At 40.7% G+C, this 27,258-nt stretch overlaps 1 protein-coding gene across 8 annotated transcripts in view; it reads right to left on the reverse strand.

The window, feature by feature from the left end:
• Positions 1-27,258, reverse strand: part of SPIDR (scaffold protein involved in DNA repair) — a 358,585-nt gene that overhangs the window by 122,939 nt on the left and 208,388 nt on the right. For 5 of the 8 annotated variants that reach the window (XM_059902228.1, XM_059902225.1, XM_059902226.1 and 2 more), the window contains exons 9-10: positions 25,566-25,646; positions 24,848-24,985 (exon numbers count right to left, since the gene is read on the reverse strand). The exons of 2 other annotated variants lie outside the window; for them this stretch is intronic. In XM_059902228.1, coding sequence (XP_059758211.1) covers positions 24,848-24,985; positions 25,566-25,646 — 219 coding nt within the window. The remainder of the gene's footprint in view (positions 1-24,847; positions 24,986-25,565; positions 25,647-27,258) is intronic. One more of the 8 variants, XM_059902227.1, reaches the window with a different exon arrangement.

A 27,258-nucleotide genomic window follows, 5' to 3' on the forward strand; every position in this document is an offset into this window, starting at 1 on the left:
AAACAATATAGGAATCAATTGTACAAGTGTTTATATCTTCTTTTACAAGTTTATTGTTGATAATATCTACCAACTGAATTCTTAGTCCCTAAAATTTATAGTTAAAGATATTTGCACGCTACGGTTGTAAACTATCATTCTGATGAGCTATAAATACAATGGTAAAGATTATCTAAGTCATCTTTATCAAAACAGACCAAATAGGTTATCGACATTAATTCCAAAGAGGCTGCAGCATCACCTCAGGAAAACAAAATAACATTCAAGTATATTTTATACAATTTCAAATTTTATACAACTTCAATTAAATTCTTCTCCAGTACATTTACTGAGCACTTATTTTATGCAAGAAATTAGTAAACCAAATGATACAAATAAGAATAGGATTAACTCAATAAAAAGCTTAGTCTATTAGGAGAGGGAAACCATAATAATAACATGTATTGTTGTTATGTTAATTATAGCAGTGCTTAATAATTATGTTTATTATTATAATGTTTATGTTTTATACATTAATTAAACAAATATTTTAGAAATTACTTTTCCTTAAATTATCTCATTTGATTCTTGTAACTACTCTGGGAGAAAAGTAGGATACATAGAATTATCTCCATTTTAGAGGTGAAGACTGTGATTTGCATAGCAGATGAGTGAAAAGGCAGGACTGGAACCAAGGCTCAGACTCCTACCCTGGCACCTTGATGTGACCAAGCTTATGATGGCGACCGAGAGCACCAACCACAGGCAACATTTCCTCATGCTTCTTAGGTGCCAGACACCTTCCAACTCATTAAATCCTTTAACCTCAAAGAAGACCCCCTGAGACACAGAGAAGTGCAGTAATTGCTTAAGAATACACAGCTAATAAGTGGTGGGCCAAGATTTGAGTAGAGGTAGTCTGACTCCCATTACTCTTACTGGCACTTGCATGTCTTCTTTGAAAAAACGTTTATTCATATTCTTCGACTATTTTAACTTCATTCTTTTGCATATGGATATCCAGTTTTCCCAGCATCATTTGTTGAAAAGACCATCATTTCCACATGAATGGTTTTGGCACCTTTGTCAAAATTCAACTGACTGTATATTTAAGGGTTTACCTTGGGTTTTATATTCTATTCTACTCATGGTCTATATGTCTACCTTTATGCCACTATCACACTGCTTTGATTATTATAGCTTTGCAGTAATTCTGAAATCAAGAAGTGTGAGTCCTCTAAGTTTAGTCTTTTTTTCAGGATTATTTTGGCTATTCAGGGCCCATATGAATTTTAAGATGGTTTTTTCTATTTCTATAAAAAAATAAATACCAGTGGGATTTTGATAAGGATTGTACTGAATCTATGGATAGCTATGGGTGGTACTGACATCTTAATATTGTCAGTTGTGCAATCCATGAACAATTTTTTAGGTGCACATATGTTTATAATCGTTATCTCTTCTTGATGTACTGAAACTTTTATCAACATATAATGTCTCTCCTTATCTCTTGTAACCTGTTTGATTTAAAGTTGACATTGTCTCACAGTAATATAGCCACCCACACTCTCATTTGATTACTATTTGCATGGAATATCTTATTCCACCCTTTTACTTTCAATTCCGTTGTGTTTTTATATCTAAGTTGAGTCTCTGGTAGACAGTATATAGATGGATCCTTTTTTAAAAAAAATTCAGACTGCCAATCTCTACCTTTTAATAGCTGAGTTTCATTCATTTACATTTAATGTGATTGCTGATAAAGATGGATTTGCTTCCGGCATTTATCAACTGTTCTCCTAATGTTTTTTCATTCTTCTTTTTATGTGTATGATTTTTTATTCTTTGTACATTTTTTTAATTCTTTATTTCCTCCATTACTGCTTTTTAAATATTCAGTTGATTTTTTTGGAGTGTATCATTTTAATTCTCTTCTTTCCTGTTCTGTGCTTTTTAATTTTCTTAGTAGTTACTTTGGAAATTACAATTAGCATCTTAAACATGTAACAACCTGGTTTGAATAATCTTAAATTAGTTTCAATAATACAATAATACTGGCTTTTATATTTACCTATGTAGTTACCTTTACCAGTGTTCATCTCTTCTTATGGTTTCAAGATGCTGTTAAGTATCCTTTTTTTTTTTTTTTTTAAATTTTATTTATTTATGGCTGTGTTGGGTCTTCGTTTCTGTGCGAGGGCTTTCTCTAGTTGTTGCAAGCGGGGGCCACTCTTCATCGCGGTGCGCGGGCCTCTCACTATCACGGCCTCTCTTGTTGCGGAGCACAGGCTCCAGACACGCAGGCTCAGCAATTGTGGCTCACGGGCCTAGTCGCTCCGCGGCATGTGGGATCTTCCCAGACCAGGGCTCGAACCCGTGTCCCCTGCATTGGCAGGCAGATTCTCAACCACTGCGCCACCAGGGAAGCCCAAGTATCCTTTTATAACAGCCTGAAGGAGCCACTTTAGCATTTGTTACAGCACAAGTCTACTGGTAATGAACACCCTCAGCTTTTGTTTATTTGGAAATGTCTCAATGTCACCTTCATTCTTAAAAGATAATTTTGCTGGATATACTATCTTTCAGGATATACCTGAAAGACAGTTTTTTTCTTCCAGGACTTTAAAAATGTCATCTCACTGCCCCTGGCACCATTATTTCTGATGAGAAATCAGCTCTCAATCTTATTGAGGATCCCTTGTACATAAGTCACTCTCTTGATGCTTTAAGAATTCTTTATTTCGGGGTTTTGACAATTTGACTATAATGTGTTTCAGTGTGGCTCTCTCTGTGTATATCCTGCTTGGAGTTCATTGAGCTCTTGAACATGTGTATTCACGTCTTTCCTCAGATTTGGAAAGTTTTGGGTCATTATCCCTTCAAATATGTTTCTCTGCCCCTTTCTTTCTCTCTTTTCCTTTCAGTATTCCTATAATGTGTATGTTGCTATACTTGATGGTGTCTCACAGGTCCCTTAGGCTCTGTTCATCTTTCTTCATTCTTTTTTCTCTCTGTTCCGCAGACTGTGCAAGTTCCACCTTCTTACCTTTCAGTTTGCTAATCTTCTGTCCTGCCAGTTCAAAAGTGCTCTTTAATTCCTCTGGTGAGTTTGTCATTTCAGTTTTGTATTTTCCAGCTCCATAATTTCTGTTTGGTTCTTTTATATAATTTCTACCTCTTAACTGATATTTTCATTTTGTTCAGACATTGTTTTCCTGATTCCCTTTAATTCTTTGTTCATAGTCTATTGTAGCTCAATGAACATATTTAAGACAGTTGACTTAAAGAGTCTGATTAATAATTCCAGTGTGTGTGCTTCCTCAGGGATGGTTTCTGTCAAGTTCTTATTTCCTGTGAAGAAGTCATACTTTCCTGCTTCCTTGTATGTTTTTTCTTTAGAACTGGATATTGTGAGTATTATGCTGTCGTAACTCTAGAAATCTAATTTTCCCACTCCTCAGGAATGACTTTTGTTTGTTGAGGGCTCGAGCTATCTTTTGGTGACTCTTCCAAACTAGTTTTGCAAATTGTGTATTCTTGCTGTGTATGAGAAACTAAAGTTTCTCTTCATTTATCTCTGCAGACAGCCACTGACGTAACCAAAGGATTCTTTAAATGTCTGATTCCCAAGAGTGGAGGGAAAAAAGGAAAGCAAAAAAAGGTTCTGTCTCTTAAATCCTCCCGTATCTGGACAGCCACCTCAGCCCACAGTGGGATGAAACAATGGCTGACCTCTCTGTCATGCCCTCAGTGATCAAAAGCAGCAATCAACAATCAAAACTCACAACCCTCATTTTTGTTGGACAAAATCCTCACTGCTTGCCGTGGCACCAGCAAGCTGTAGGAGGAATGCTTCTCACCTGACAGCTGACTGTCATGGGAGTGGGGGTAGGGGATGGTAGCCGCTACAGTGTGAAAGCTATATTCAACCAAAACTTAACTGAAATTTACCAGCGTCTTCATCAAGTTCTCCCCTGCATGCTGCAGGTGTTCTATTAGACCCAAAGTTCCAAAATAGTTGCCTCAGACATTTTTGAAAGTTCAGTTGTTGTTTTGGTGGAGGTACACATTCCTGGAGCTTCCTGCTCTGCCATCTCCCCTGACTTCACTCCAAAACTAGCTGATACTTACTAAGCACTTAGTCTGTGCCAAGTACTACTCTAAGCACTCTCCATCTTCATACCAACCTTCTGTGAGAGTGTATTATGAGGATCCCCATTTTACAGATGAGGAAACAGAGGCAGAGTAATGAGCCTAATCAAGGAGATGGGAAATGGTTGATCTGGGACACAAGGCAGTTTAGCGTCAGATTTGTTCTCTTAACCACTATACTTTGCATACAGAACTTCAGTAGAGCTAGAAAATGACTTAAAAATCATCAGGTTTGAGCTAGTCATTCTGTAAATAAGAAAACAAAAGTTCAAGGAAGTTAGCGCATTGTCCAAAGGTCACACAAAGAGTCTACTAATGGCAAAGTGATAACTGTAACTTAGCTTACCAATTTCCAGCCCTTTTCTACCAGACATCCTCATTTCTCTGAGCACCTAGGCATTTGGAATCTGCATGAAAATCTTTTCCTAGGTAGGAAGCAATGGCAGAGTTCAGAATTCACATTCTTTAGACATACTGCCTATCCTCCCAAACAGCTTAATCCCTACCTTCTCCAGGAAGCCTGCCATCAAGAGTTAATTGTAACCAGTAAATGCAGTCTCTGTTCTGTCTATATTACCTGCATGGAACTCAGTGCCTTACACTTCAATTATTTATGTAGTCATGTGTTTAAAATCTTTGAGGGAGAAAAGAAATTCTGTCTTCCCTTTATATATACCCATGTATATATCAATAAAATCAGGTCGTACAAATATTTGCTGAGTGAGTAATAAATGAAACCTGTCTGCCCAGAACCACAGATTAAAATACAACTTCCATAGTGTCACATCTACACTAATACATCCTTGATGGCTCCAATACACAGAATAAAGTCCACTGTCCTTACTGGGGTATTTGAGCCCATTCAATTTCCAAACGTGGCTTGCAGGGCCCTTCAGGGCTGCAACTTTAATTTATATATTTCTCAGCACATAATATTTGGGTCTTGCATGTAGCAGGTGCTCAATTTATTACTAAGTGATAGTGGCTTAAACTGTAGTGAATATGATCTAAGATAAATGTAAAAAAGCAGAAAAATGATTTAAAATATGTAACGATGGCTCCAGAGAGCTCTGACATCTCTTTCCCAGGAGATTTTCAAGATACAAAAAAGATATTCATCTGCCTCAAGCAACCGTCACCCTGTCTGGAGGCAAGAAGCCGGACTGCACAAGTCTCTTCTAGTCCTACAATTCTATGACTACCCACTTAAAACTGCATATTAGCCAGCAAGGAGGAAAAGAAAATAGATTTGTACCTGTGCATGGATGTGAAAACTCAGAGAAGGAAATCATTTAATATTAGAAGGGGAAAGAAGTTTCAAGACAGAAAAAAATAAATCTGAGTACAAATATCAGATCCTTATCAATAATATTCTGGTATATACTGCTTATATAATTTTCAGCCAAATGGAAAAAAGAATTTCCTATTTGAAATTTTATTCTCCTTTTAGTAACATTTAATACTAAAACCTTAATATATTAACAGGAGGTTAAACAATAATCTATGGGATAGCCACATGAAGGAATACAAGTATTAAAACTGTATATAAAGACTACAGAATCATACAATAAATGCTTAATGAAATATTAAGTAAAAAATGTAATATGGCATGGTTAATTTAATTGCAACAGTAAAAAAGATACAAATGAGTAAAGACTAGGTGAAAATGAAAAAAATGAAAAAAATTAAATAGTTTTAATATAATAGTGGGATAATTAGGTAACTTTTTCAATATTTAAAGTCATGAAAATCATTTTTCTATATTATATCTAAGATACCAAATTAAACAGAGTGGTAGAAAAATCACTTTTAAAGCTAGTATAAAAGTTAAAAGATAAAAGTAGGGACTCAGGTCGAGATGTGAGACAGTAATTCTGCTTGGACGCTCCAAGTGGAAACTACAAAACAAACACCACACTGGAACTGAGAAACACTTATATCTGATACACAGCCATGCAGGTACACCAACACTTCATAGGCCCTGATCGTGCCGCCTGGGGCCACCTGAAGGGGGACCTGAGCACATGAACGGTTCAAGCCGCCGAGTGCGAAGGTTTTATGCAGCACTGGCCCCCAGCCGGCACCGCGCCAGGCACCCTGCACGCTTCACCTTATAAAGGAGGTGCTGTTAGGGTCACAAACTTAAAGGTGAGGAAACGGGGGTGGAGACAGGTTGATATACGAAGGTTACAAAGCCAGGAATAGAAACTAGGTCTGAACTGACTCTGCCTTAAGTGGATCTAACACAAGACCTAGAAAGGACACGCTCCGGACACAAAAGAATTGGCTGTTTCATTTTACAGTAGAGTCCAGAGTGACTATTTAAAGTGAAATGCTTATTTCTTTAGAAGAAAACACACGCAAATACTAACTCTTCAAGTGGAAAGATGTGGAGCTACTGTAGACTTAAGAATGGATAGATTACCCCAAGACACACATAAAGGCAGGACAGGAGAGCAGAAAGAAAAAAAGTCATTTTATCTGATTACGAAAATCATAAACGGTCCGTATAGATAACTTGGGAAAATCAGAAAAGTAGAAAGAAGAAAAAAAACCATTAATAGGCAGACAGGCACATGAATATTCTGTGTAATTCTGTAATTCTGGTGGAATATGTAAAAGCAATTACACTGGGCTTCTTGAACATTTGTCCCTGAGCAAACCCAGATTTTTGGCAAAACGCCTATATAGTGTGAACTCCTTGGCTGAAATTGGAAGGCTTTTCAGGGAAGAGAGAATCCCAAGCGAACTGCTAAATGCAAGAAGAGCTGCAAGTTGGATGAGAAAAAAAGAATAAGCGTGGTTGCCTGGCCCCTGAAGACACAGAAACGGAACTCTGAGTGGCTAACTTGAAGACTTCTAGAAAAGACGCTGGGCCCCAAGAATCTGCACAACCAGTGGAGAGGTCTTCCCCTTGGCTCACCAGTACTAAGTGTGAAAAGATAAATTTGGAAATGACAGTCAAGATTGCAACAATACCCAACAAGGTAAAAGAGCAACAGTTCCTACCAGGAGAGTTGAACAGATGTCCAGTTTCACACTGACATATGCACGTCAGAGTCCAAGAAAGAGTGTTGATACCAGGAGAAATGGTGAAATGCTCTTTAGTGCACTCAACAAGAATGACCACTTCTGATAAGATCGTCTGCAATTTTATCAGGTGTGGCCTATCAACATAAGCAAGGAAATTTTACCACTTTGAGAGTTATATCTGTGTCTATTTTCCCCAGAGGGAGTAAGCATTTCACTTTTAAACAAATAACATTATATTAAATGTTATTCTTCAGAAGTTGGCTACATAAAATCAAGAACCACAGTTTCTGTGTTTGGTAAAGTCAACCTGATCTGAAAGAGAAAACTTGGATTTGGGTCCCAGATGGAAGATATAAGATGCTACCATATAGTTTTTGCTATGAAGACTTCTTTCGTATTTTACTTCACTTCATTTCTTCACAAACGGAGCAACAAGGTCCCATGAATGCAACACTATACACTGCTGCCGCCCAGCTTCATCTTTAAACCCCCTCCAAACAAGCACAGGGGATGCTTCTGTGTCAACCCGTACTGCGACCCCTGTCTTCTCAACTACCACTGCGTAGAAGATAGAAAATCTCACCAGTTGCCAGATCACCCTGCCTTAGAAGAACACATAATTGTTTCTTTATGCCACCACAGACATTTTATAGATGGGGAAGCAGAGGCGCCGGACGACCAGATGATGGCTCATGGGGTCCCAAAGCTCAGGAAGAAGAATGGGCTCAGGTCAACAGGGCTGTGCAAAACAACTGTTTCCAATGGAATGCATACAGCCAAGTTAAGTCAGACAGTCACAACCAGGTAGAGTAAAATTGATTTAAAAAAATAATATGCAGTTTTAGTCAGACGGCACCCTAGAATATAGGTATAGGTAGTTAAATGCAACACATTTTTCAGTACTGAATTGTTATTATTCCAAAAAACTGTATAATTTTAAAATGTCCACTATTCATACAGGTGACTTTTTTCACCTCTTTACGCCCAAACTGCTTTTATTTTCCTTTTACGTTATACAGCTAATTGTTTAAAGGAACACTCCAGAGTAAACTAGTGCCAGACTAGAGAAATAAACAAGAGCAAACATTCCTCAAAGCCTAAAACAAACCACATCACCAGCAACCACAAAGGATATTAGAATCTATAGATATGGGTCAGATACTGCACAAAGATACACCAGTGCATACTTCACTGGCTTGTTACAAGGTTAATGTGGAATTCAAACCCTTCTTTAGGTTTAAAAACAGCAGAGCTTGTACTTATCCAGAACTGGGTTTGAAAAGACAACAATCACCCACAAGTTCTGAGTGTAGCCCTAATTTGCTCATTATTTACTAGTATCTTACTGGAATTAAGACATTGTGGAACTTTTCCTCTTTGGGGGAAAAATATTTTGTGTTCAATTGGAGCTACGTAAAGGCTCAAAATATAATTTTTACATTTGCATGATATGAATATTTGTGTCAAAGTTAAAGATCTCTGTTTTTAAGAGCATTAGAAATGTACCAACACAGCAACAGAAGCATCAAAGTAAAGTATAAAACAGGCTTCTTTAAACCAATTAAAGAATTCAAAAGTTTGGTACATATCTAAAAAGACCTTAGGTGTCTCTAGGAATACACCAAAGGTTCGTATCTTCAAACAAGTGTACCTATACACAATGCTGGCCAGCGAGCTAAATTCAGAATCTGAAAGACAGTCATGGAGTGTGGGGTCCAGGCTACATGGAAGTGTTATTGGGAAGCCGACGTTTGTTCCGCTTTCCATTATTTACAAATTCACGTGGTGACAATGATGCAGTCAACACGCTTCAAATGAGAAACACATACATCAAAGACTGTACAACCGGTTTCTCAGCTGCCTCCAATTTAGGAACTAACCAAACAAATGTACAGATCTGCCATTATTTAGACAATATTTAGATATTATTCCTCACCATTTCCCATTTGCCATCTCCCTGAGACTGCCCTTTTGTTACCAGCTCAGAGCAGAGAAGCAGTGCTGGCCTGGACAGGTATCCTCTCAGAGAAGGCATAAAAGACCTGTCTCAGTGTTCAGAAATGTTTCTCCAATTTATTAAGACATGCCAGCCTTCAGATACCAGATTCTCTCCTTCCCCTCTTTTTCTCCCCACTCCCATGGACTTATGTCCATAGTGTCTGAATTTGGATTCAAAGTTCTTTTTCTCAGAGAAATAATGTTATAAATGTGGGTAAGGGGAGCTCAAGTTCCATCATCAGTAAAATGTTAGAATGCACTAGGGTGAAATAGACTTTTGGGAGCTGGCCTGGGAATGGAGCCATGATTTCTATTACTGTTCTCTGGGCAAATGCAGTCCAAGTTCTAAGAAAGGAAATTTTGGGAAACAACCCATTCATACTTTAGGGTGTGTACTTTGGGTTGAGAGACTGACAGGTAGCAAAGTCGGGGACATGCAAACACTCTAACTTAAAATTAATAAGCTTTATTCCTACCACCTGTGATTTCTAGTCCCAAACACTCACCTACAGGTTTAAATTACAACATGTAGTGTGGACATTATTTGTTTATGTCTAACCAGAGGACTTCATGCTTCAAGTAATGCGAAGGCCAGATATGCTATGTAACACGCATGTGTTCCAGAAAACAAAAGCCGGGATTTTTCAGCCCAAATATCTAGGTCCCAGATGACAGTTCTGGCTTGGGAGGTTGCTCATCCTGCACTTAGAGCACGAGATTATACCCAGTATCTCCCCAGGACAAAGGCCAGTCGGGGCAGAGTGGTGGAGGCAGGCTGGGAACCCATGTGGGACAAGCATCATGCAGAATGAACCAGACTCAGAGACACACAGACACCCCCCCCCCACACGCAGCTCCCTCGGAACCCATCTGATGTCAGCCTGCCCCCAGATCACAGTTGAGGTCACTAGGCCTAGGGGTTTGTTTTCATTAGCTGTCCCCTCTGGCCTAGCAGAGACAAAAGCTGTCCCTGGCTGACAACACACAATGCAGCAGGAGCGGGTGGGGCCTTCAGGGAGCTTTAGGATGTGGTCACGTGAAACTCATGAACATGCTGAGCCATCTCTGCTTGTCTAAGATTTTTGCTTCTATTCCTCTATTAGTTCTCATAACAACCCTATCAAGGTGGAGAGGGCGCTGTTATGTTCTTACTTGATAGATGAGAACTGTGCCTGACCGCTTTGCTCTAAGTGACGGGGTCATGTTCTCTCCACACTACTGTGACTTTCACCAAATGTAGTAAAAACTCACATACACAGAGTGCCTTGACACCCAACCCCTCGAGAATGCCTCACTGTCCACTGAGAGGAGACAGGCTATATATACAGAACACCAAAGGTCTCCCTTCACGGGACCACATACAGTCCAAAGAGTGCACATGCACTGACCCCCAATCCCAGCCATTGTCACCTCCATGCAAACACAGTGTGTATACGACAGGATCTGAGCCCTATTATACTCTAGCTGCCAGGGGTACAAAATTTAAAAAAAAACATTCTTATCGTGTTACTAAACTGTTCATGGACCAATTACTAGACCACATCACTATAGGCAAGCACCTATCTCCCCAGTTCCTTCTGTAGGATGTACCCCCAATGAGATTTTAGTGATGTGAGGGACTGGAATGACACCTTCTATTTTTTTCACCTCATTTGGAATGCACTAAGTGCTAGGCACATAGTAGGCATCAACGGATACATGTTGGAATGAATTTTTCTCAATTCCTTCAGCAAGTCTTTCTTATTCCGGAACGGTTATTTTACATAATGGAGTGCTATGGCTGGATTCATTTTCTAGTTTTGTTCCTTAAGAGTGTATATACAATGTCTTCTGAAATCTGTGCTTCAGGACAATAAAATAATGATCCCAAGGACAGAGTGGGAGAACGTCAAAGCAAAGCAGAGAGAAAAGATAATAAAAAGGGAACTACTTATACCACTAGTTTACTTATAAGTTCCCTAGATTAGATCATGACCATCTAACGTTTCTAAACCAAGGGCTGGAAGATAGGAGCCTGGTATTTCTGAATGATCAAAATTATGGGATGCATGCATTTGAAATTTAACCTGGGCAATGGATATTTCAATACACAGGATGGCATGGGTTTCTTAAAATAATTTTAATCAGTCTTTCTATCATTTTTGTTAAACAGAATAACGTAAAAAGTTGATGTTTTAAGCTACATTCTTCCCCTCTTTGTGTTAAATGTGCACAGCAGATCTAAGCAATATATACTTAATTATCAATTTTAATTAATCTGTATACTTCATGTGTCACGCATCTGTCCTTTATCATATTGATTACTGGATTTTAATTTAAGGCAAAAGCTACTTCTTCCATCTTCTAATTAATAATAGAAAAATAACAGGAAAATCTCCAAACATTTGGAAACTAAATAACATACTTCTAAAAACTCCATGAGTTAAACAGGAAGTCTCAAGGGAGACTGAAAAATACGCTCTACTGAACAAAAACGAAAATACTACACAACAAAATTGGTGAGATGCAGCTAAAGCAGTGCTGAGAGGGAATTTTATAGCATTAAATGCATACATGAGTAAAGTTTCAAATCAATAATCAAAACTCCCTCCTCAATGACTTACAAAAAGAAGAGCGAAATAAACCCAAGCAAGCAGAGGAAAGGAAATAATCAAGATAAGAATAGAAATCAATGACGTTGAAATTTTTTAAAAAGAGAAAATCAATAAAACAAAGAACTGGTTCATGGACAAAATCAATAAAGTTAATAAACCCTTAGGCAAAACTGACAAACAGAGGAGACACAACTTACCAGTATCAGAAATGAAATAGGGGACTGCACACAACTCAGCAGACATCAAAAGGAGAGGAAGGGAGCACTACACACAACTCTACACACATAATAAATGTGACAGATTCAATGAGATGAACCAATTCCTTGAGAAAACACAAACTACTACAACTCAGACAATATGAAATAATTATTTGAATAGACCTATAACTAGTAAGAAAATTGAAAATGTAATTTTAAAACTCCCCAAAATACCTCTCTAAATCTGGACAGTTTCACTGGAGAATTCTACCAAATGTATGAAGACAAATTAACATCTATTCTACACGATCTTTCAGAAGAGAGAAGAGGGAACACTTCTCAATCATTTCATGAAGCTAGAATCACCCTGATACTACAAACAAAACAAACACAGCACACACACACACAAAAGAAAACTACAGACCAATATACTTTATAAATACAGCTGTAAAAATTCTTAACAAATTAATAGCAAATAGAATTCAGCAGTATGTAACAAAAAATTTACACACACACACACACACACACACACAAACACACACACCACACACACACAAATACATACATCTCATGACCAAGCAGAGGTTACTCCAGGGATGCAAAGCTGGTTCAATACTTGAAAATCAATCAGTATAATTTACTACATTAAATGCTAAAGAAGAAAAATCACATGATCATATAAATCAATACAGAAAAACCATCTAATAAGATTCAACACTCATTCATGATAAAAAGTCTCAGAAAAGTAGAAATAAAGGGAAACTTCCTCAACTTGATAAAGAGCATCAACAAAAAAACTATAGGTAACATTATACTTAATGGGGAAAAACTAAAGGTTTTCCCTTAAGATTAGGAACAAGCAAGGATGTATGCTCTTACTGCTCTTTTTCAACACAGTACTAGTGGTTGTAGCCAGTGCAATAAGGGAAGGAAAGGAAAAAAAGGCATACAGATCGTAAAGGAAGACAAACTGTTTCTACTTGCAGATGACATGACTGCCTATATATAAATTCCCAAGGATTTTACAAAAAAATTCTAGGACTAATAAATGAGTTCAGCAATACTGTAGAACACAAAATCAACATACAAAAATTAATTGTATTTCTATGTACTAGCAATAACACTAAAATTAAAAAATATAATACTATTTACAATTGCTAAAAAAAGAGAAATATTTCAGTGTAAATCTAACAAAGCATGTATAAGACTTACATGCTGAAGCTACAAAATGCTGATGAAAGAAATCAAAGAAGTATTAAACAAATGCAGAGACATACTATGTTCACTGATTAAAAGACTTCATATAGTAATGATGTCAACTCTTCCCAAATTGATATACGTGTTTAACATAAATCCTACTGAAATCATGGCAAGGTTTTTCAAAGAACAGACAAAAATTATTCTAAAAGTTATGTGGAAAGGCAACGTTTATCTAGAACAGCTGAAGTAGTTTTGAAAAAGGAAAATGCAGTGCTAACAACTGATCTACCTGATTTCAAGACATTATAGAGCTTCTATAGTCAAGATTGTATGGTACTGGCAGAGGGACATACGCACAGCTCAGTGAACAGAACAGAGAAACCAGGAATAGATCCACACACATATGTTCAAGTTATTTTTGACAATGGTGCAAAAATAATTCAATGGAGAAAAGACAGCCTTTCAACAACTGGTTCTGAAGTAATCAGACATCCACAGGCAAAAAAACAACCTCCACTGTAAGTGTCATACCTTATATAAAAAATAACTCCAAATATATCATTGAATTAAATATAAAACAACATAGGAGAAAATAACTGGAATCTAGGGCTAGGCAAAAACTTGTTAAACTTGACATGAAAAGCACAATTCAGAAAAGGGAAAACTGGTAATTTGGACTTCATTAAGACAAAAAATTTTTGTTCTGTGAAAGACCGTGTTAAGAGGCTGAAAAGATAAACTAGAAACTGAGATCAAGGATTTGCAGTCCTAGACTATATGATGAAGCCTCAAATCTTAACAGTAAATAGAAAACATTCCAATTGGAACACGGGCAAAAGATACGAATACATTTCACCAAGAGGCAAACAAGCACATCAAAAGATGTTCAGTGTCATTAGTGAAATGCACATTTAAACCACATTAGCTATCACTATGCACATGGCTAAAATAAAAACAGTGATAACATGATACACTGGGGAGGATGTGGAGAAACGGGACCACCTCACGCATTGCTGGTGGGAATGTACAATGGTCCAGCCAGTCTGAAAAAGTTTTCAGTTTATTAAAAAAACTAAACATATAATTACTTATAAGATCCCATAATTACACTCTGATATTCACCCCAGAGAGATGAATGCATATGTTTACACAAAAACTGGTATACCAATGTTCACAACAGCTTTATTCACAAGAGCCAGATACCCTCAACAGGTGGATCAACAATTCTGGTGCACCCTCACAAGGGAAGACCCCTCAGCAGCAAAAAGGAAGGAAATACCGACACAGGCAACAACTTGGATGCACCTCTAGAGAATCATGTGAGTGAAATATGATTCAATTTATATAATGTTGTTGAAATGAGAAATAGTAAGAATGGAAAACAGATTAGCAATTGCCAGTGGTTAAGGAGGGGACTGGGGTAAAAGGAAAGCGGGTATGGCCCTAAAAGAAACGGGAGAGTCCTGGAGCTGTCCCACATCTTGACTGCATCAATAACAATAGCCTTGGTTTATACTGTACTGTAGTTTGGCAAGATGTTACCCTTAGGGGAAACTGAATTTCTCTGTATTACTTCTTACGAAGGCTTCTGAATCTACAATGATCGCAAAATACAGAAGGTTTAATTAAAAATAAATTTTTAAAAGAAGGTACAAAAAATATACGAATAAAACAAAGGATAGCAATCCAGGTTCTCATACAAAAGTCACTGTTGGTAAGGCAGAAGTGCTGTCTTCACAAAACCTTTTTCTCTCCCAATCTCCTTCCCCCGGCAAGTCTTCAGTTACTATCTTTACACAGGCAACTTTGAAAATCTCTGCCCTGTGCTTCTCTCATCAGCTCCAGGCCTCCAGGTTTTTAAGCAGGGGAGAGACATGATCTGATTTACATTTCAAAAACTGCCGCTGCCCACTGTGTGAAAATGAGAAGAACAGCCCTGCGCATTCCAAGGGAAAGGTGAGCCTTCCCCAACCCCGGACCCTGCTCACCTCCAACCACTCGGCCCTCCTTTCACTCACAGGAGGTCTCCCAAGCCTCCCCTTGCCTGCACTCACCCGCACTCTCATCTGAGACCCCACCCACTCCACCCCGAAATTCCTCTGTAATAGCCTTGATCATTAGAAAATGACAGTCATGATAAGCTTACAGAAATCTTCTTCCTAAAGAAATTAAGAAAACTGCTTCAGTTTCTTGTTGAGATCTTTCTAGCCCTGCATTTGATAAGAGGGCTCTTTGTACCAATATAACACGTGAGCGTAATTGATTTGAGAGGGGTTTCTACAATATGCACGGGCTCCTGTCAGTTAAGATCAGATGTATGTATGTGACGCATGTGCATCTGTACATATATGCATAAACACATTTTCTTCTAATAATTTTAATTACTGTGAAAAAATAAGATAAAATTGCTGCATTTCAGAGCTTTTACTGAAATGTTCCAGAACTGCCAAACATCTAATTCTGAATGTTGCTTACGTTAACATAAAGAAAAATCACTTTAAGTATGGTATTATAAAAAATTCTCCTGCTTATTATACTTGAAAATTGTTTCAAAAACAGCACTGTGACAGGAGCCCAGGTCGCCTCCTATTGGCAGCACCAGCTTGAGCAAGCTCTTCTCGTCCTAGAAAGGGGTAGTGCCCGTTTCTAACTCATAGGGTTACTGTGAAGATTAAATGAGATCATTCACGCAGTTCAGTACAAAGATAGGTTTGTAGTGTTTTCTTTCAAATGCATTAATTTAAACGTTAAGTGTCAATTTAATTTCATCAGAATTAATTTCCACTACCCGTTAATTCACCTAATAACTACTTCATGAATACCTACTGTTTCCCAGACACGAAGTTTCCTAAGATGGTTGCTGACTTGAAGGTACCTACTTTCCAGGGACCCTGAGGGGAAAGACAGGCCAGAAGAAACTTGCCATAGACGGTGGCAAGTGGTCCAGGTGTGGCTGTAAGCCGTGCAGGTGAGAGGTGTGTCTTGGGAGGGGTGCTCTGGTTCTGAAGGCCCTGATGCCCAGGAGGCGGCAGCGGCAGGCCTCAGCCGTGAGAAGCAGCAGACGCCCGCCCGGCTGCAGGGGCAGAGAGAGCTGGGGCCTAGCAGAGGCTCAGAAGACGTCCCTGTAGCTTCACAAGCGTGACAGGGTTTGAACACATTTTCTGGGAATGCGAGCTTTCAAAAAAATCATCCTGTAGTAAGAAATACTAATTAAGAATACTTTTTAAAAAAAAAATTAAAAAATAAATTTAAATAACTCCTCTGTTTTCTTTTCCCTATTTGACTACAAAAAGTCAGCACAATGGTTTTTGGGTAATGCCAACATTTACTTTCCCCTCTGCTGAAGCCTGGCTTTCTCAAAGGAGAAACCTAGAGAACAATTTCACTGGCTCTGTTTCATTAGAAAATTGTGGTCGTAAGCTATCCTTATGACCTTTTTATGATATTATTCATAGAAGTGTTTAAAATTCAAACCTTATCTCAGCACAGCACAGTCCCCCATTCAGTGAGCCAAACAAGTTCCTGGGACCTATTTACCTGCTGTCGAGCGCTGACCTGGGGGAGTGAAGCAGTCGGCGTGGAGCACCACATTCTGCACGATTCTTCTGACTCTACTCTTACCTCAGCCCTAAAACACGGGCGTTCCTCTCCCTCTCAGTCTCTCTCTTAGGCCTACAGAATTTTTAACTGCTTCCTTTAGAAGCTGGATTAGGGTAAGGAGGAAGTTGGTCTAGGGCACTAGCAGGGACAGGGTCCCCACCCTGGAGGGAAAATGCAGCTGCTGGCAGACAGTCCTAACTGGGCTCAAGGTCTGAGAATAAACAATCAAACCACCAACAGACAGCTTCCCTTGGGAAAAAGGGATTCTTTAGGAGAAAAGCAAAGGCCCTTACTGCCTGTTAAAATACCAAACCCCACTTCACTGGACTGCAGGGCAGGAATCAGAATGATCTCCAAAGAGCTGCCATGAACTCCTCGCACCTTGACCCTTAAGACTTGCAGAAATCCATTTTTTAAAAAGCAGGGAGTTCAGCCAGAACATGGCTTTGCATTTCATAATTAGTCATTTCATAATTAGCGGTTATAAAAGGTGACTATACAGTGGAGGTAATGCCTCAGTGTACACAGTTTCTTCAATCAATCGACAAGTTCAACAACTATCGGACCCTTTGTCCTGTGACAGGGGTGAAGTGGGGTGAGATACCACACAGCGTGGCGGAGGGAGGTGAGGAAGGACTTCACAATCTTCTCTGGGGTCAGGTCTGTTTCCAGCCTTGCAATCACTTTCCCACCTTTATTCTTCTTTTTTTTTTTTTTAACATCTTTATTGGAGTATAATTGCTTTACAATGGTGTGTTAGTTTCTGCTGTATAACAAAGTGAATCAGCTGTACATATACATATATCCCCATATCTCCTCCCTCTTGCATCTCCCTCCCACTGTCCCTATCCCACCCTTCTAGGTGGTCACAAAGCACCGAGCTGATCTCCCTGTGCTATGCGGCTGCTTCCCACTAGCTATCTGTTTTACATTTGGTAGTATATATAAGTCCATGCCACTCTCTCACTTCATCCCAGCTTACCCTTCCCCCTCCCCGTGTCCTCAAGTCCATTCTCTACATCTGTGTCTTTATTCCTGTCCCGCCCCTAGGTTCTGCATAACCTGTTTTTTTTTTTAGATTCCATATATATATGTGTTAGCATACGGTATTTGTTTGTCTCTTTCTGACTTACTTCACTCTGTATGACAGACTCTAGGTCCATCCACCTCACTACAAATAACTCAGTTTTGTTCCTTTTTATGGCTGAGTAATATTCCATTGTATATATGTGCCACATCTTCTTTATCCACTCGTCTGTCAATGGACACCTGGGTTGCTTCCACGTCCTGGCTGTTGTAAACAGAGCTGCAGTGAACACCGTGGTACATGACTCTTTTTGAACTATGGTTTTCTCAGGGTATATGCCCAGTAGTCCCACCTTTATTCTTACACCTGATCCAGTCTTTCATTCTCAAGTACTGCCAGGCACACGACCACCTAAAAGCCTGCTGTCAAAGCACCCGCGCCTCGCCGCTAGAGCCTCGCCTCTGCAGGCCCGCCCCCGCTCTCAGAACCCTCGAGGCCGCTCACCCACCCCAGAGCGCCTGCTTCTGGTGCCACCCTCTCCTCACTTTGCCTGGACTCCGACAGTCACTTCTGCTGGATGTCCTCAGCCCCTGCTCCTCCCTGCAAAGTCCCCCGCCCAGCCCTCACCTTTGTTACTGTTTCTGTCCTTACATCTGGACTGTGCTAGAGAAAAGTCACACAGTGAGACAATGTAGCAAAATTACCTCCTTTTATGTCTTGTCAGCTCCCTTTGCAAATCCCCCACAGGCTCTATTGGGCTTTACCGTTTCCCTCAAGCTTCTCACCCCACAACCCCAAGCCCTTTCTCTTAGCAAAAGCACTGCACACAATCTCAGGGGGATGAAGCTTGGTTTGAAATGCCAACACTTACAAACTCCAGACCCAACCAATCCACCCATTCATTAAGCAAATATTACTTTTACGCCAATCGTGTTCCAAGCACTGTCATAGCTGATGGAGATACAAAGATCAGTAAAATACAGCATCTGTTCTCAGAAAGTACACCCCTCCTATCCCCCCTCCTCCTGACTTGGAAAAGAGACGGTACACTTGTCCAAGACTAAACCCCTCAATGCGGCTCTGTCTCCAACCTTCTCTCTTAACTCTGCCTCTTCTCTATCTTCAATCCCTTCCTATCCAGTTTTCTTGCCTCCAGGGGAAAAACGTCCACGGTTCTCCCAGTTAAAGGAAAGAAAAAAGCCTTTTTTTACTGTGATTTCTGCTAGGCACCATCCACTTCTTAGGTCTCTTCTTAGCCAAGCTCCTTGAAAGAATAATTGTTTGCCTCAACCTTCAATAGTACAGTTTCCCCCAAGGCATCCACTGAAACACCTCCAGTCACAATGACCCCTAACTAAAGGGGTACTTCCTTATTTCCTCTCTCTGTTGACCATTTTCTTTCCCGTGGCTGCTGGACGGCCATCGCCTGCTCTGGCACCTCTGAAGGTCCTTCATTCCTTCCTCTCCCTCCCCTCTCTGCACGTTTCCCCACAAGCCTCACTCCACATAACTGCCACACCCACGTGCCCCTCAGCTCCGGCCCGACCTGCTGATCTGCATCTCCGGTGTGGATACTTCATGTGCATTAGACTCTGACTAACAATTGACTAGACCACGTGGATTTCAAATGAACCTGTCAAAATGGAACGAGAAGTCTTCTCTGGCCTCAGTATTTCCTATCTTGCGTAACAGTCCCACCAACACGCCGATGCCCATGCAGAATCTGGGAATCGTCTTAGACCCCTTCCTCTTCCTCATCCAAACAACCCTGATGGGGTACTGCCAACTTTAAATACCAGCCCCAAGGCGTCCCACACAACAGCCTTCCCAATTGGTCTCCGCCCACCTCTAGCTCATCCCTCAAGCTGCTTTCAGAACTGCCCATTGGAAACACAGGCCTTCTCTCACTCCGTCACTGGCCCATGCTCCCTCCCATCAAAGGTCCTGGAGCTTTCTCTTGAGTATCACTCAGGTATTTAAGTTGCAGCAACTCTGTAACAACGAATTCCTCTCTTCCCCCTTGCAGTTCCATCAGTTTTTGCCTTACACATTTTGGTTTTTAGGAAGTGTTATGTCTTCTTGCAGAACTGATCTCTTTATAATTACGTGATGCTCCTCTTTATCTCTGATAATTTTCCTCAATTTGAAATCTGTTTTGTCTGAAATTAACATAGCTACTCAAAAGCGTTAGCTCTTTGTATCCATTTACTTTTTTGAAAATTGAGGTATAACTGACATATAACATTATGTTAGTTTCAGGTGTGTGACATGATTAGATATTTATATACACTGCAAAATCATCACCACAATCAGTCTAGTTAACATTGGTCACCATACATAGTTACAGAATTTTTTTTCTTGTGACAAGAACTTTATGATCTACTCTTGTAGCAATTTTCAAATGTGCAGAGTGTTATTAACTAGCCACCATGCCGAACATTACACCTCCAGGACTCATTTACTTTATAACTGGAAGTCTGTACATTTTAACCCTCCCCATCCTTTTCTCCCATTCCCACCTCCTGCCTCTGGTAACCACCAATCTGTTCTATGAGCTTGTTTTGTTGTTGTTCTTTTTAAATTCCATATATAAGTGAAATCGTATGGTATTTATCTTGCTTTGTCTGACTTGATTTAGCATAGTGTCTGAAAGGTCCACCCGTGTATTCACAAATGGCAGGATTTCCTCTTTTTCTCATGGCTGAATAGTATTCCATTTTGTGCGGAACACACACACACACACACACACACACACACACGCTCCCACACAAACCCGTCTTCTTTATCCATTCATCCATTGATGGACACTTATGTTGCTTCCATGTCTTAGCTTTTGTAAATAATACTGCAATGAACACTGGGGTGCACATACCTTTCCAAATTAATGTTTTTGTTTTCTTCAGAAGTACGATTGCTGGATCGCATGGTATTTCTATCTTTAATTTTTTGAGGAGCCTCCATGCTGCTTCCATGGTGGCTGTACCAATTTACATTCCCACCAACAGTGCCATCCTTCTACTTTAAATCTGTCTTTATATTTAAAGTGGGTTTCTTATAGACAACATATACTTATATTTTATTTTTTTCCCACTCTGTCAGTCTCTGTCTTTTAACTGGTGAATTCAGACCATTTATTTGTTTTGTTTTGTTTTAGATTTTTTTTTTTTTAATGTGGACCTTTTTTTTTAAAGTCTTTATTGAATTTGTTACAACATTGCTTCTGTTTTACATTTTGGTTTTTTGGCTGTGAGGCATGTGGGATCTTAGCTCCCCGACCAGAGATCAAACCCGCACCCCCGGCATTGGAAGGCGAAGTCTTAACCACTGGACTGCCAGGGAAGTCCCAGACCATTGATGTTTAAAGTGACTACTGTACAGGATCAATATCTACCATAGTTGTTATGTTTTCTATTTGCTGCTCTTGTTCTTTGTTCCTATTATTGTCTATACTCTTTCTGCCTTCTGTGGTTTTAAATTGGGTATTTCATTTTTCTCTTCTTTTAGCATATTAATTATACTTCCTTCTTAAACTTCAGTGGTTACCCTGGTGTCTGCAATATACATTTCCAACTCATTCAATCTACTTTCAAATAACACGGTATTGGTTTATGGGTGGTGCACATACCCTATAACGAAGTATTTCCAGTTCCACCCTCCTGTCCTTTATAGCATTGCTGTCATTCATTTCACTTACGTACAAGCTAAAATCACCGAATATGTGTTTTCTGTTATTGTTTTGAACAAACTGTTAACGGTTAGATGAATTAAGAATACGAAATATATTTTATTGAACCTTTATTCCTTCTCTAATGCTCTTACTTTCTTTATGTAGATCCTAGTATCTGACCTATATAATTTTCCTTCTTTCTGAAGAATTTCTTCTAACATTTCTGGCAAGGCAGCTCTAATGTAAACAAATTCCCTAAGATTTTGCTTCTCTGAGTTAGTGTTTATGTTTTTCTTATTTTTGAAGGATACTTTTGTTAGATTAGGATTTGAAATTGGTGTTTTTTCCTTTCAATACTTTAAACAATTCACTATACCCTCTTCCTGCTCGCATAATTTCTAAGGAGTCTGATGCAATTCTTATCCTTACTTCTCTATAGGTGAAGTGTTGTTACCCCTTTGAACTCTTTCAAGATTTTTTTCTTTGATTTTCTGCATTTGAATATGATATGCCTAGGTATAGATTTTGTTTTTATTTATCTTGCTTGATGTTCTCTGAGCTTCCTGGATCCGTAGTTGGTTGCCTATCCTAATTTTGGAAAACTCTCAGTCATTACATTGGTTCAAATATTTCTTTCCTTTCTGTCTTTCTTCTCTGGTGTTCTCATCACCTGTACCTTAACACCTTTTGTCACTGTCCCACAGTTCTTGAATATTATATTCCCTTTGCATCATTCCTTTTTTCTCTTTGCAGTTCAGTTTTGGAAGTTCTACTGACGTTTCTTCCAGCTCATGGATTGCTTCCTTGGCCACCTACAGCTGGCTGATGAGCCCACCAAAGGCACGCTTCATTCTGTCACAGTGCTTCTGATCTCTAGCACCTCCTTTTGATTCTTTCTTAGAGTTTCCATCTCTCGGCTTGCACTACCCATCTGTTCCTGCATGCTGTCCACCTTCTCCTTTACAGCCCCCAGCATACTAATCACAGCTGTTTGACATTCCTAGTCTGATTAATTCCAACATTTCTGCCACATCTATGTCTGGTCCTAATGCTTGCTCTGTTTTTCTTCAAACTATGATTTTTGCCTTTTAGAATGCCTTGCAATTTTTTGTTGAAAGCCAGACATGATGTCCTGGGTCAAAGGAACTGAGGAGTGCAGGCCTTCAGCGTGAGACTTTATGTTTACCTGATGAGGAGCTACACTATCTTTACTGCTTGCTGTAGCTGCAGTCGTCGTAAGCAAAAACCTTCTCTGGTGTCGCTGTTTTTGTCTGCCTTGTTGTCTTTGCATTTCCCTAGAGGCTTCCTTTTCTTCTTTAAAAAATAAATAAATAAATAAATAAATAAATAAATAAATATATATATATTCATTCATTCACTCATTCATTCATTCAATTATGGCTGTTTCGGGTTTTAGTTGTGGCAGGCGGGACCTTTTGTTGCAGCACGTGGGCTCCTGGTTGTGGTGTGTGGGCTTCCCTCTAGTTGCAGTGCACAGGCTCCAGAGCACACAGGCTCAGTAGTTGTGGCGTGTGGGCGCCACAGCGCGTGGGCTCTGTAGTTGCAGCACGTGGGCTCTCCAGTTGTGGCACGCGGGCTTAGCTGCCCCGTGGCATGTGTGATCTTAGTTCCCCGACCAGGGATCAAACCTGCGTCCCCTGCATTGGAAGGCAGATTCTTAACCACTGGACCACCAGGGAGGTCCCGAGGCTGCTTCTTAAATGAGGTCTGAGATGTGTGGCTCTCACATCAGTTTTATTCCTCTGACATTGTACAGGAGCCCTGAGGTAGTGGTGAGGTGTGGGGTTAGGGAAAGTGTTCTAGAGCCTATGATTAGGGCTCAGCCTGTTAGTAAGCCTGAGCCTCTGGACTGGGACCTTCACAACGGCTTCTCAGCTTCCTGCCCCCCTCAGGTGAGACAGGAAGACTGGAGGAACCTGGAGTTGGGTATCTCCCTTCCCCGCCAGGTCTGCTGGGCTCTGATAAGACCCCAGCAGGCGAGGCTCTGGTTAAATCGTTTCCGGAGGGCAGGACTTGTTAAGAAGTACAGAGTGCCCCCGCGCCTTTCAAAATGGTTTCTTTCCCCCTCCACGCCAGGGGCCTGAGGGGAATTTTCTCTGATCTTCACTGTGAGCACCTGGCAGGACTCCGGGAGGTAACCTCACAAAACTGCACCCACGAAGGGGCCCTGGAGTCTTTAACTCGCAAGCACTGAGTCCCCACAGCAGTCTGTCTGTCTACTACAGTTACGGTTTTTCTACCCCAGCTCTGGTTCCGGTGGATGTTTTTGCTCCGGGGCTTCTGCGAGTCTCTACACCTTCCTCTCTGTCTCTCTAATTTTGGGGGCAGTGGTATATGCCCTATGACTTCAATTCTCTGTTGGATCTAAAAGAGTTGTTGATTTTGTTTCTTCAGCTTTTTTCTTGTTGTGAAAATGCGAGTGATGACTTCCAAGTTCCTTGTATGTCCGACCAGAAACGTAGTCAGGATTCCTGTTTTTGATTGCTTCACTCTGGCCTTTTCAACTCATCTTGTTGTCCTTCCTGGGCATGCAGATGCACCATCCCTACAGCACTCCACGGTCGCTTTGGGAAATCTGTCAACCATTTCTTCATTTCTGCACATCTGGTTTAATGTACCATCTCCATAAAGCATCCAAGCAGGAAGCTGGGTTTTTTGCTTTTTGTCCACATGCTACCGCTAGCTGACAGTTTGCTGCGTTTTAGGGTTTCTATCCAAAAGAAGACCATAGGCTCCTGGTGGCCAAAATCTGTGTCTCTGATGTTCCGATTTTCTCTTAGCACCTAGCAAAGTAGCAGAAAGGTAGCAGAGCTCTTTGCTCTTCACTAATAAAAAACTCAAAATTTACTGATATTTATTCAATTAAACACTCAAATCTCTTCCATTTAAAGAAAAGGAAGTCTAAGGAAAAGGTTAATTTGGCTGTAGCCCGATGGGCCAGACCGGAATTAAATAAAATCAGGGCAGCAAGACATACAGAGGCTGCCATGTCACCAGGGCAGCGTGGCGTCACCACGCCTGGGGCATCATCTCCACACCCCTCATTTCCGCTCCACGTGGTGCCGCCTCGGTGAGGGAGCGGATTTGGAGCAGCAGCTGCACAGCCCATCCTCCCTTTCTGTCCTTTCCCCAAATTAGGGGGTTCTTAGTTTAACTCAGGGGAATGACTCTAAATACTTTATTCCTATGGGGACCCAGGGTGGCTGGTGCCATTGTGTCCTTCTGGATCCCCTCACATTTAATGAAGAAAAATCCTTTCTAATGCGCACTCAGCCAAGTTTTGTCAAGTGTCATCATGGGTTGTTTGGAGTTACATTGAACGGACCGAATCATATTTTCTGTCACTCCAGGTAGAAGGGGTGAGCCCTGCAGATCTTACCCACGAATCCAGATCGTAGCCTGCTGACCTGGGGCCCCTCCAGGACAGCTCAGTGGGCAGAGTCGGGTTGGACCAACCAGCAGTACCATCGTCCTGCCTTGTGCCTTCTCCCTTATAGCTCTTTCTTTATACACGAAACTTTGAAAAGATGGAGAAATATAAAACCTTCTATTTTTTCACCTATATTTGTTACACAGTAGAAGTGCGTTATTCAGCTGCTAATGCTAACCCGAGAACCATAAAGAGAGAGACCAGTTTTTGTGTTCTGGGTTTTTTCAGGCTGTCTCCTATTCCAGTAAACGGAATATCAGGATTCTCCACAGAGTCATGTGATGACGAGGCAGCACACAGCTGCCCTCTGGCTCTGTATGTAAATGAACTCAGTCACCCTTTGGGTTTTCCCCTTTCCTTTCCCTGCTCTTTGCGGAGAACACAGAACCATAGGGAGTAACTGGCTGAAGTTTGCTCTGTACTTTAATAGCAGGCAGAAAGCCAAACTACAAACACAATGACTGGATTCAGTTTTACAAGCAAACACTGGAACTGAGTTCACTCTAGTCCGGGAAGAATGCCTGCGATCAGAACTAGCAGGAAATCCAATTCAAAACAGGGCGTGTCACCTTAATTCACAGTGTGGCCTTTACACCTTTAATGACAGCCTTTGGAAATAAAGTTTCCTTCTGTAAAAGGTCCATATAAAAGACTAAATTTTACTCACATGATACTAGAAATCCTGTGCAGAACATCTGAATTCCCACAGACAGCAGCCCTGGTAGGGGCTGGGAGCTCTCTCTTCCCCCTTCGGATAATGATTATCAAAGTCTTAGAAGGTAGTAATAATTACCTAATTCCGCCAACCTCCTTCCGACCTGTGACCCACCTCTGACATCATATCAGCCCCCCTCTTGTTCTCTGCGTCACTTGAATAACTTAATACGGGACCTCAGATCCTGAGGGAAGGAAGACACCCACTTACTTTGGCCCAGGCACTCCCTGAAATGTGCCAGGAGGTTTACATGCCTGTCTCTTGTGCCTCTGGCTGGCCAGGGATAGCCCTTGAGCAGGGACAAACCCAAGTGCTGAGTCTGTGGTTCCAGGAGGGGTCAGGAGAGGGCAGGACCTCAGCCAGCTGCCCAAGGCTGGGCCTTACCTACATGACATTGTTGACTACAGAAGCCAGGCGTGTGAAACAGTGGGCCAAGTGCCCCTCACAAACATTTTAACTTGAGTGCACAGGAGGGGGGGTGTAGAAGGGATAACACTAAGTAAAGGCTTCCCTAACTTCAAGGTGTAAGTGAGGAATAAGAAGGGGGCAAAGTTTCTCATCCCCACAAGGACATTATTTTGCATGAATTCTTAATATTTTATATAATTCAGCCTCAGGTGAACAGTTGCCAGATTTACCAAATAAAATATAGGACGGCTAGTTAAATGTGAACTTCAGAGAAATGATGAGTAATTTTTTAGTGTGAATATGCCCTGTACTTTACCTGAAATTCACATTTACCTGGGTACCCTCTATTTTATTTGGTAACCCTACTCAGATGTCAATTCCAATGAACTGATCCCCAAAATTACTTTCATTACTGGGATTCAGGATTGTGAATCAGACCAATACCAGCCCTCACTGTGCTGTCTCATGGGACAAGATGCCATCTCTTCACTCAACTACAAGAAAACAGAGAGCCCACAATTCTGGCAAAGGCTTCATAATAGTGTCAAAGAGTAAAACCGTAACCCCCAGGAAACTAGGTTATGGATGGTGTCCACACACCGCACTTCTGTCTTCCTGAGGAAGTCAGAACTTCTTATTGAGTCGACTTACGGTGTTATTACAAGAAAAATTGAGAGGCATCTTTAAGCTACACAGCATGGCCTAATAAAGAGAGAACAGTGGCAAACCTGGGTGCAATGTGATTCACACCAGGGATCAAATGTAATCTGCAGCACCAACCAACATGTTCATGAGTTAGTGGAAGCCCAAGGACAACAGCCCCTGAACTGGCAACCCCAGCAGAGGCTGGCGGCTGAACCAAGGGGGTCGAAACAGCTCAAGTGTTAAAGCCACAGCTCCCAAGTCTCTGTGTTCACTAGGTCTTTCCCCCTAAGCCCAGTCTTCAAACCTCCATACTCTCAAGCCAGATTCTCAGGCCACACAACTGACATTTGTGGCCACAATCCTACCAAAGACCACCTGTGTGCAATGCCTCCATCTTACTGATCTGGTTAGGGTCAAATAAAATGAAACAGGTTTTCAATAAAATACCAGGAAGCTCATAAAATGGAATTTAGGTGAAAATACACCAAACCAGCACCAAGGTTCAAATTGTGAAAGAAAAAATTGCCTTATAACTTTAAAAGAGGGACTTCCCTGGTGGCGCAGTGGTTAAGAACCCCCCTGCGAATGCAGG

Source organism: Balaenoptera ricei, chromosome 17 (assembly GCF_028023285.1).
Source record: "Balaenoptera ricei isolate mBalRic1 chromosome 17, mBalRic1.hap2, whole genome shotgun sequence".
NCBI classification, from domain to species: domain Eukaryota; kingdom Metazoa; phylum Chordata; class Mammalia; order Artiodactyla; family Balaenopteridae; genus Balaenoptera; species Balaenoptera ricei.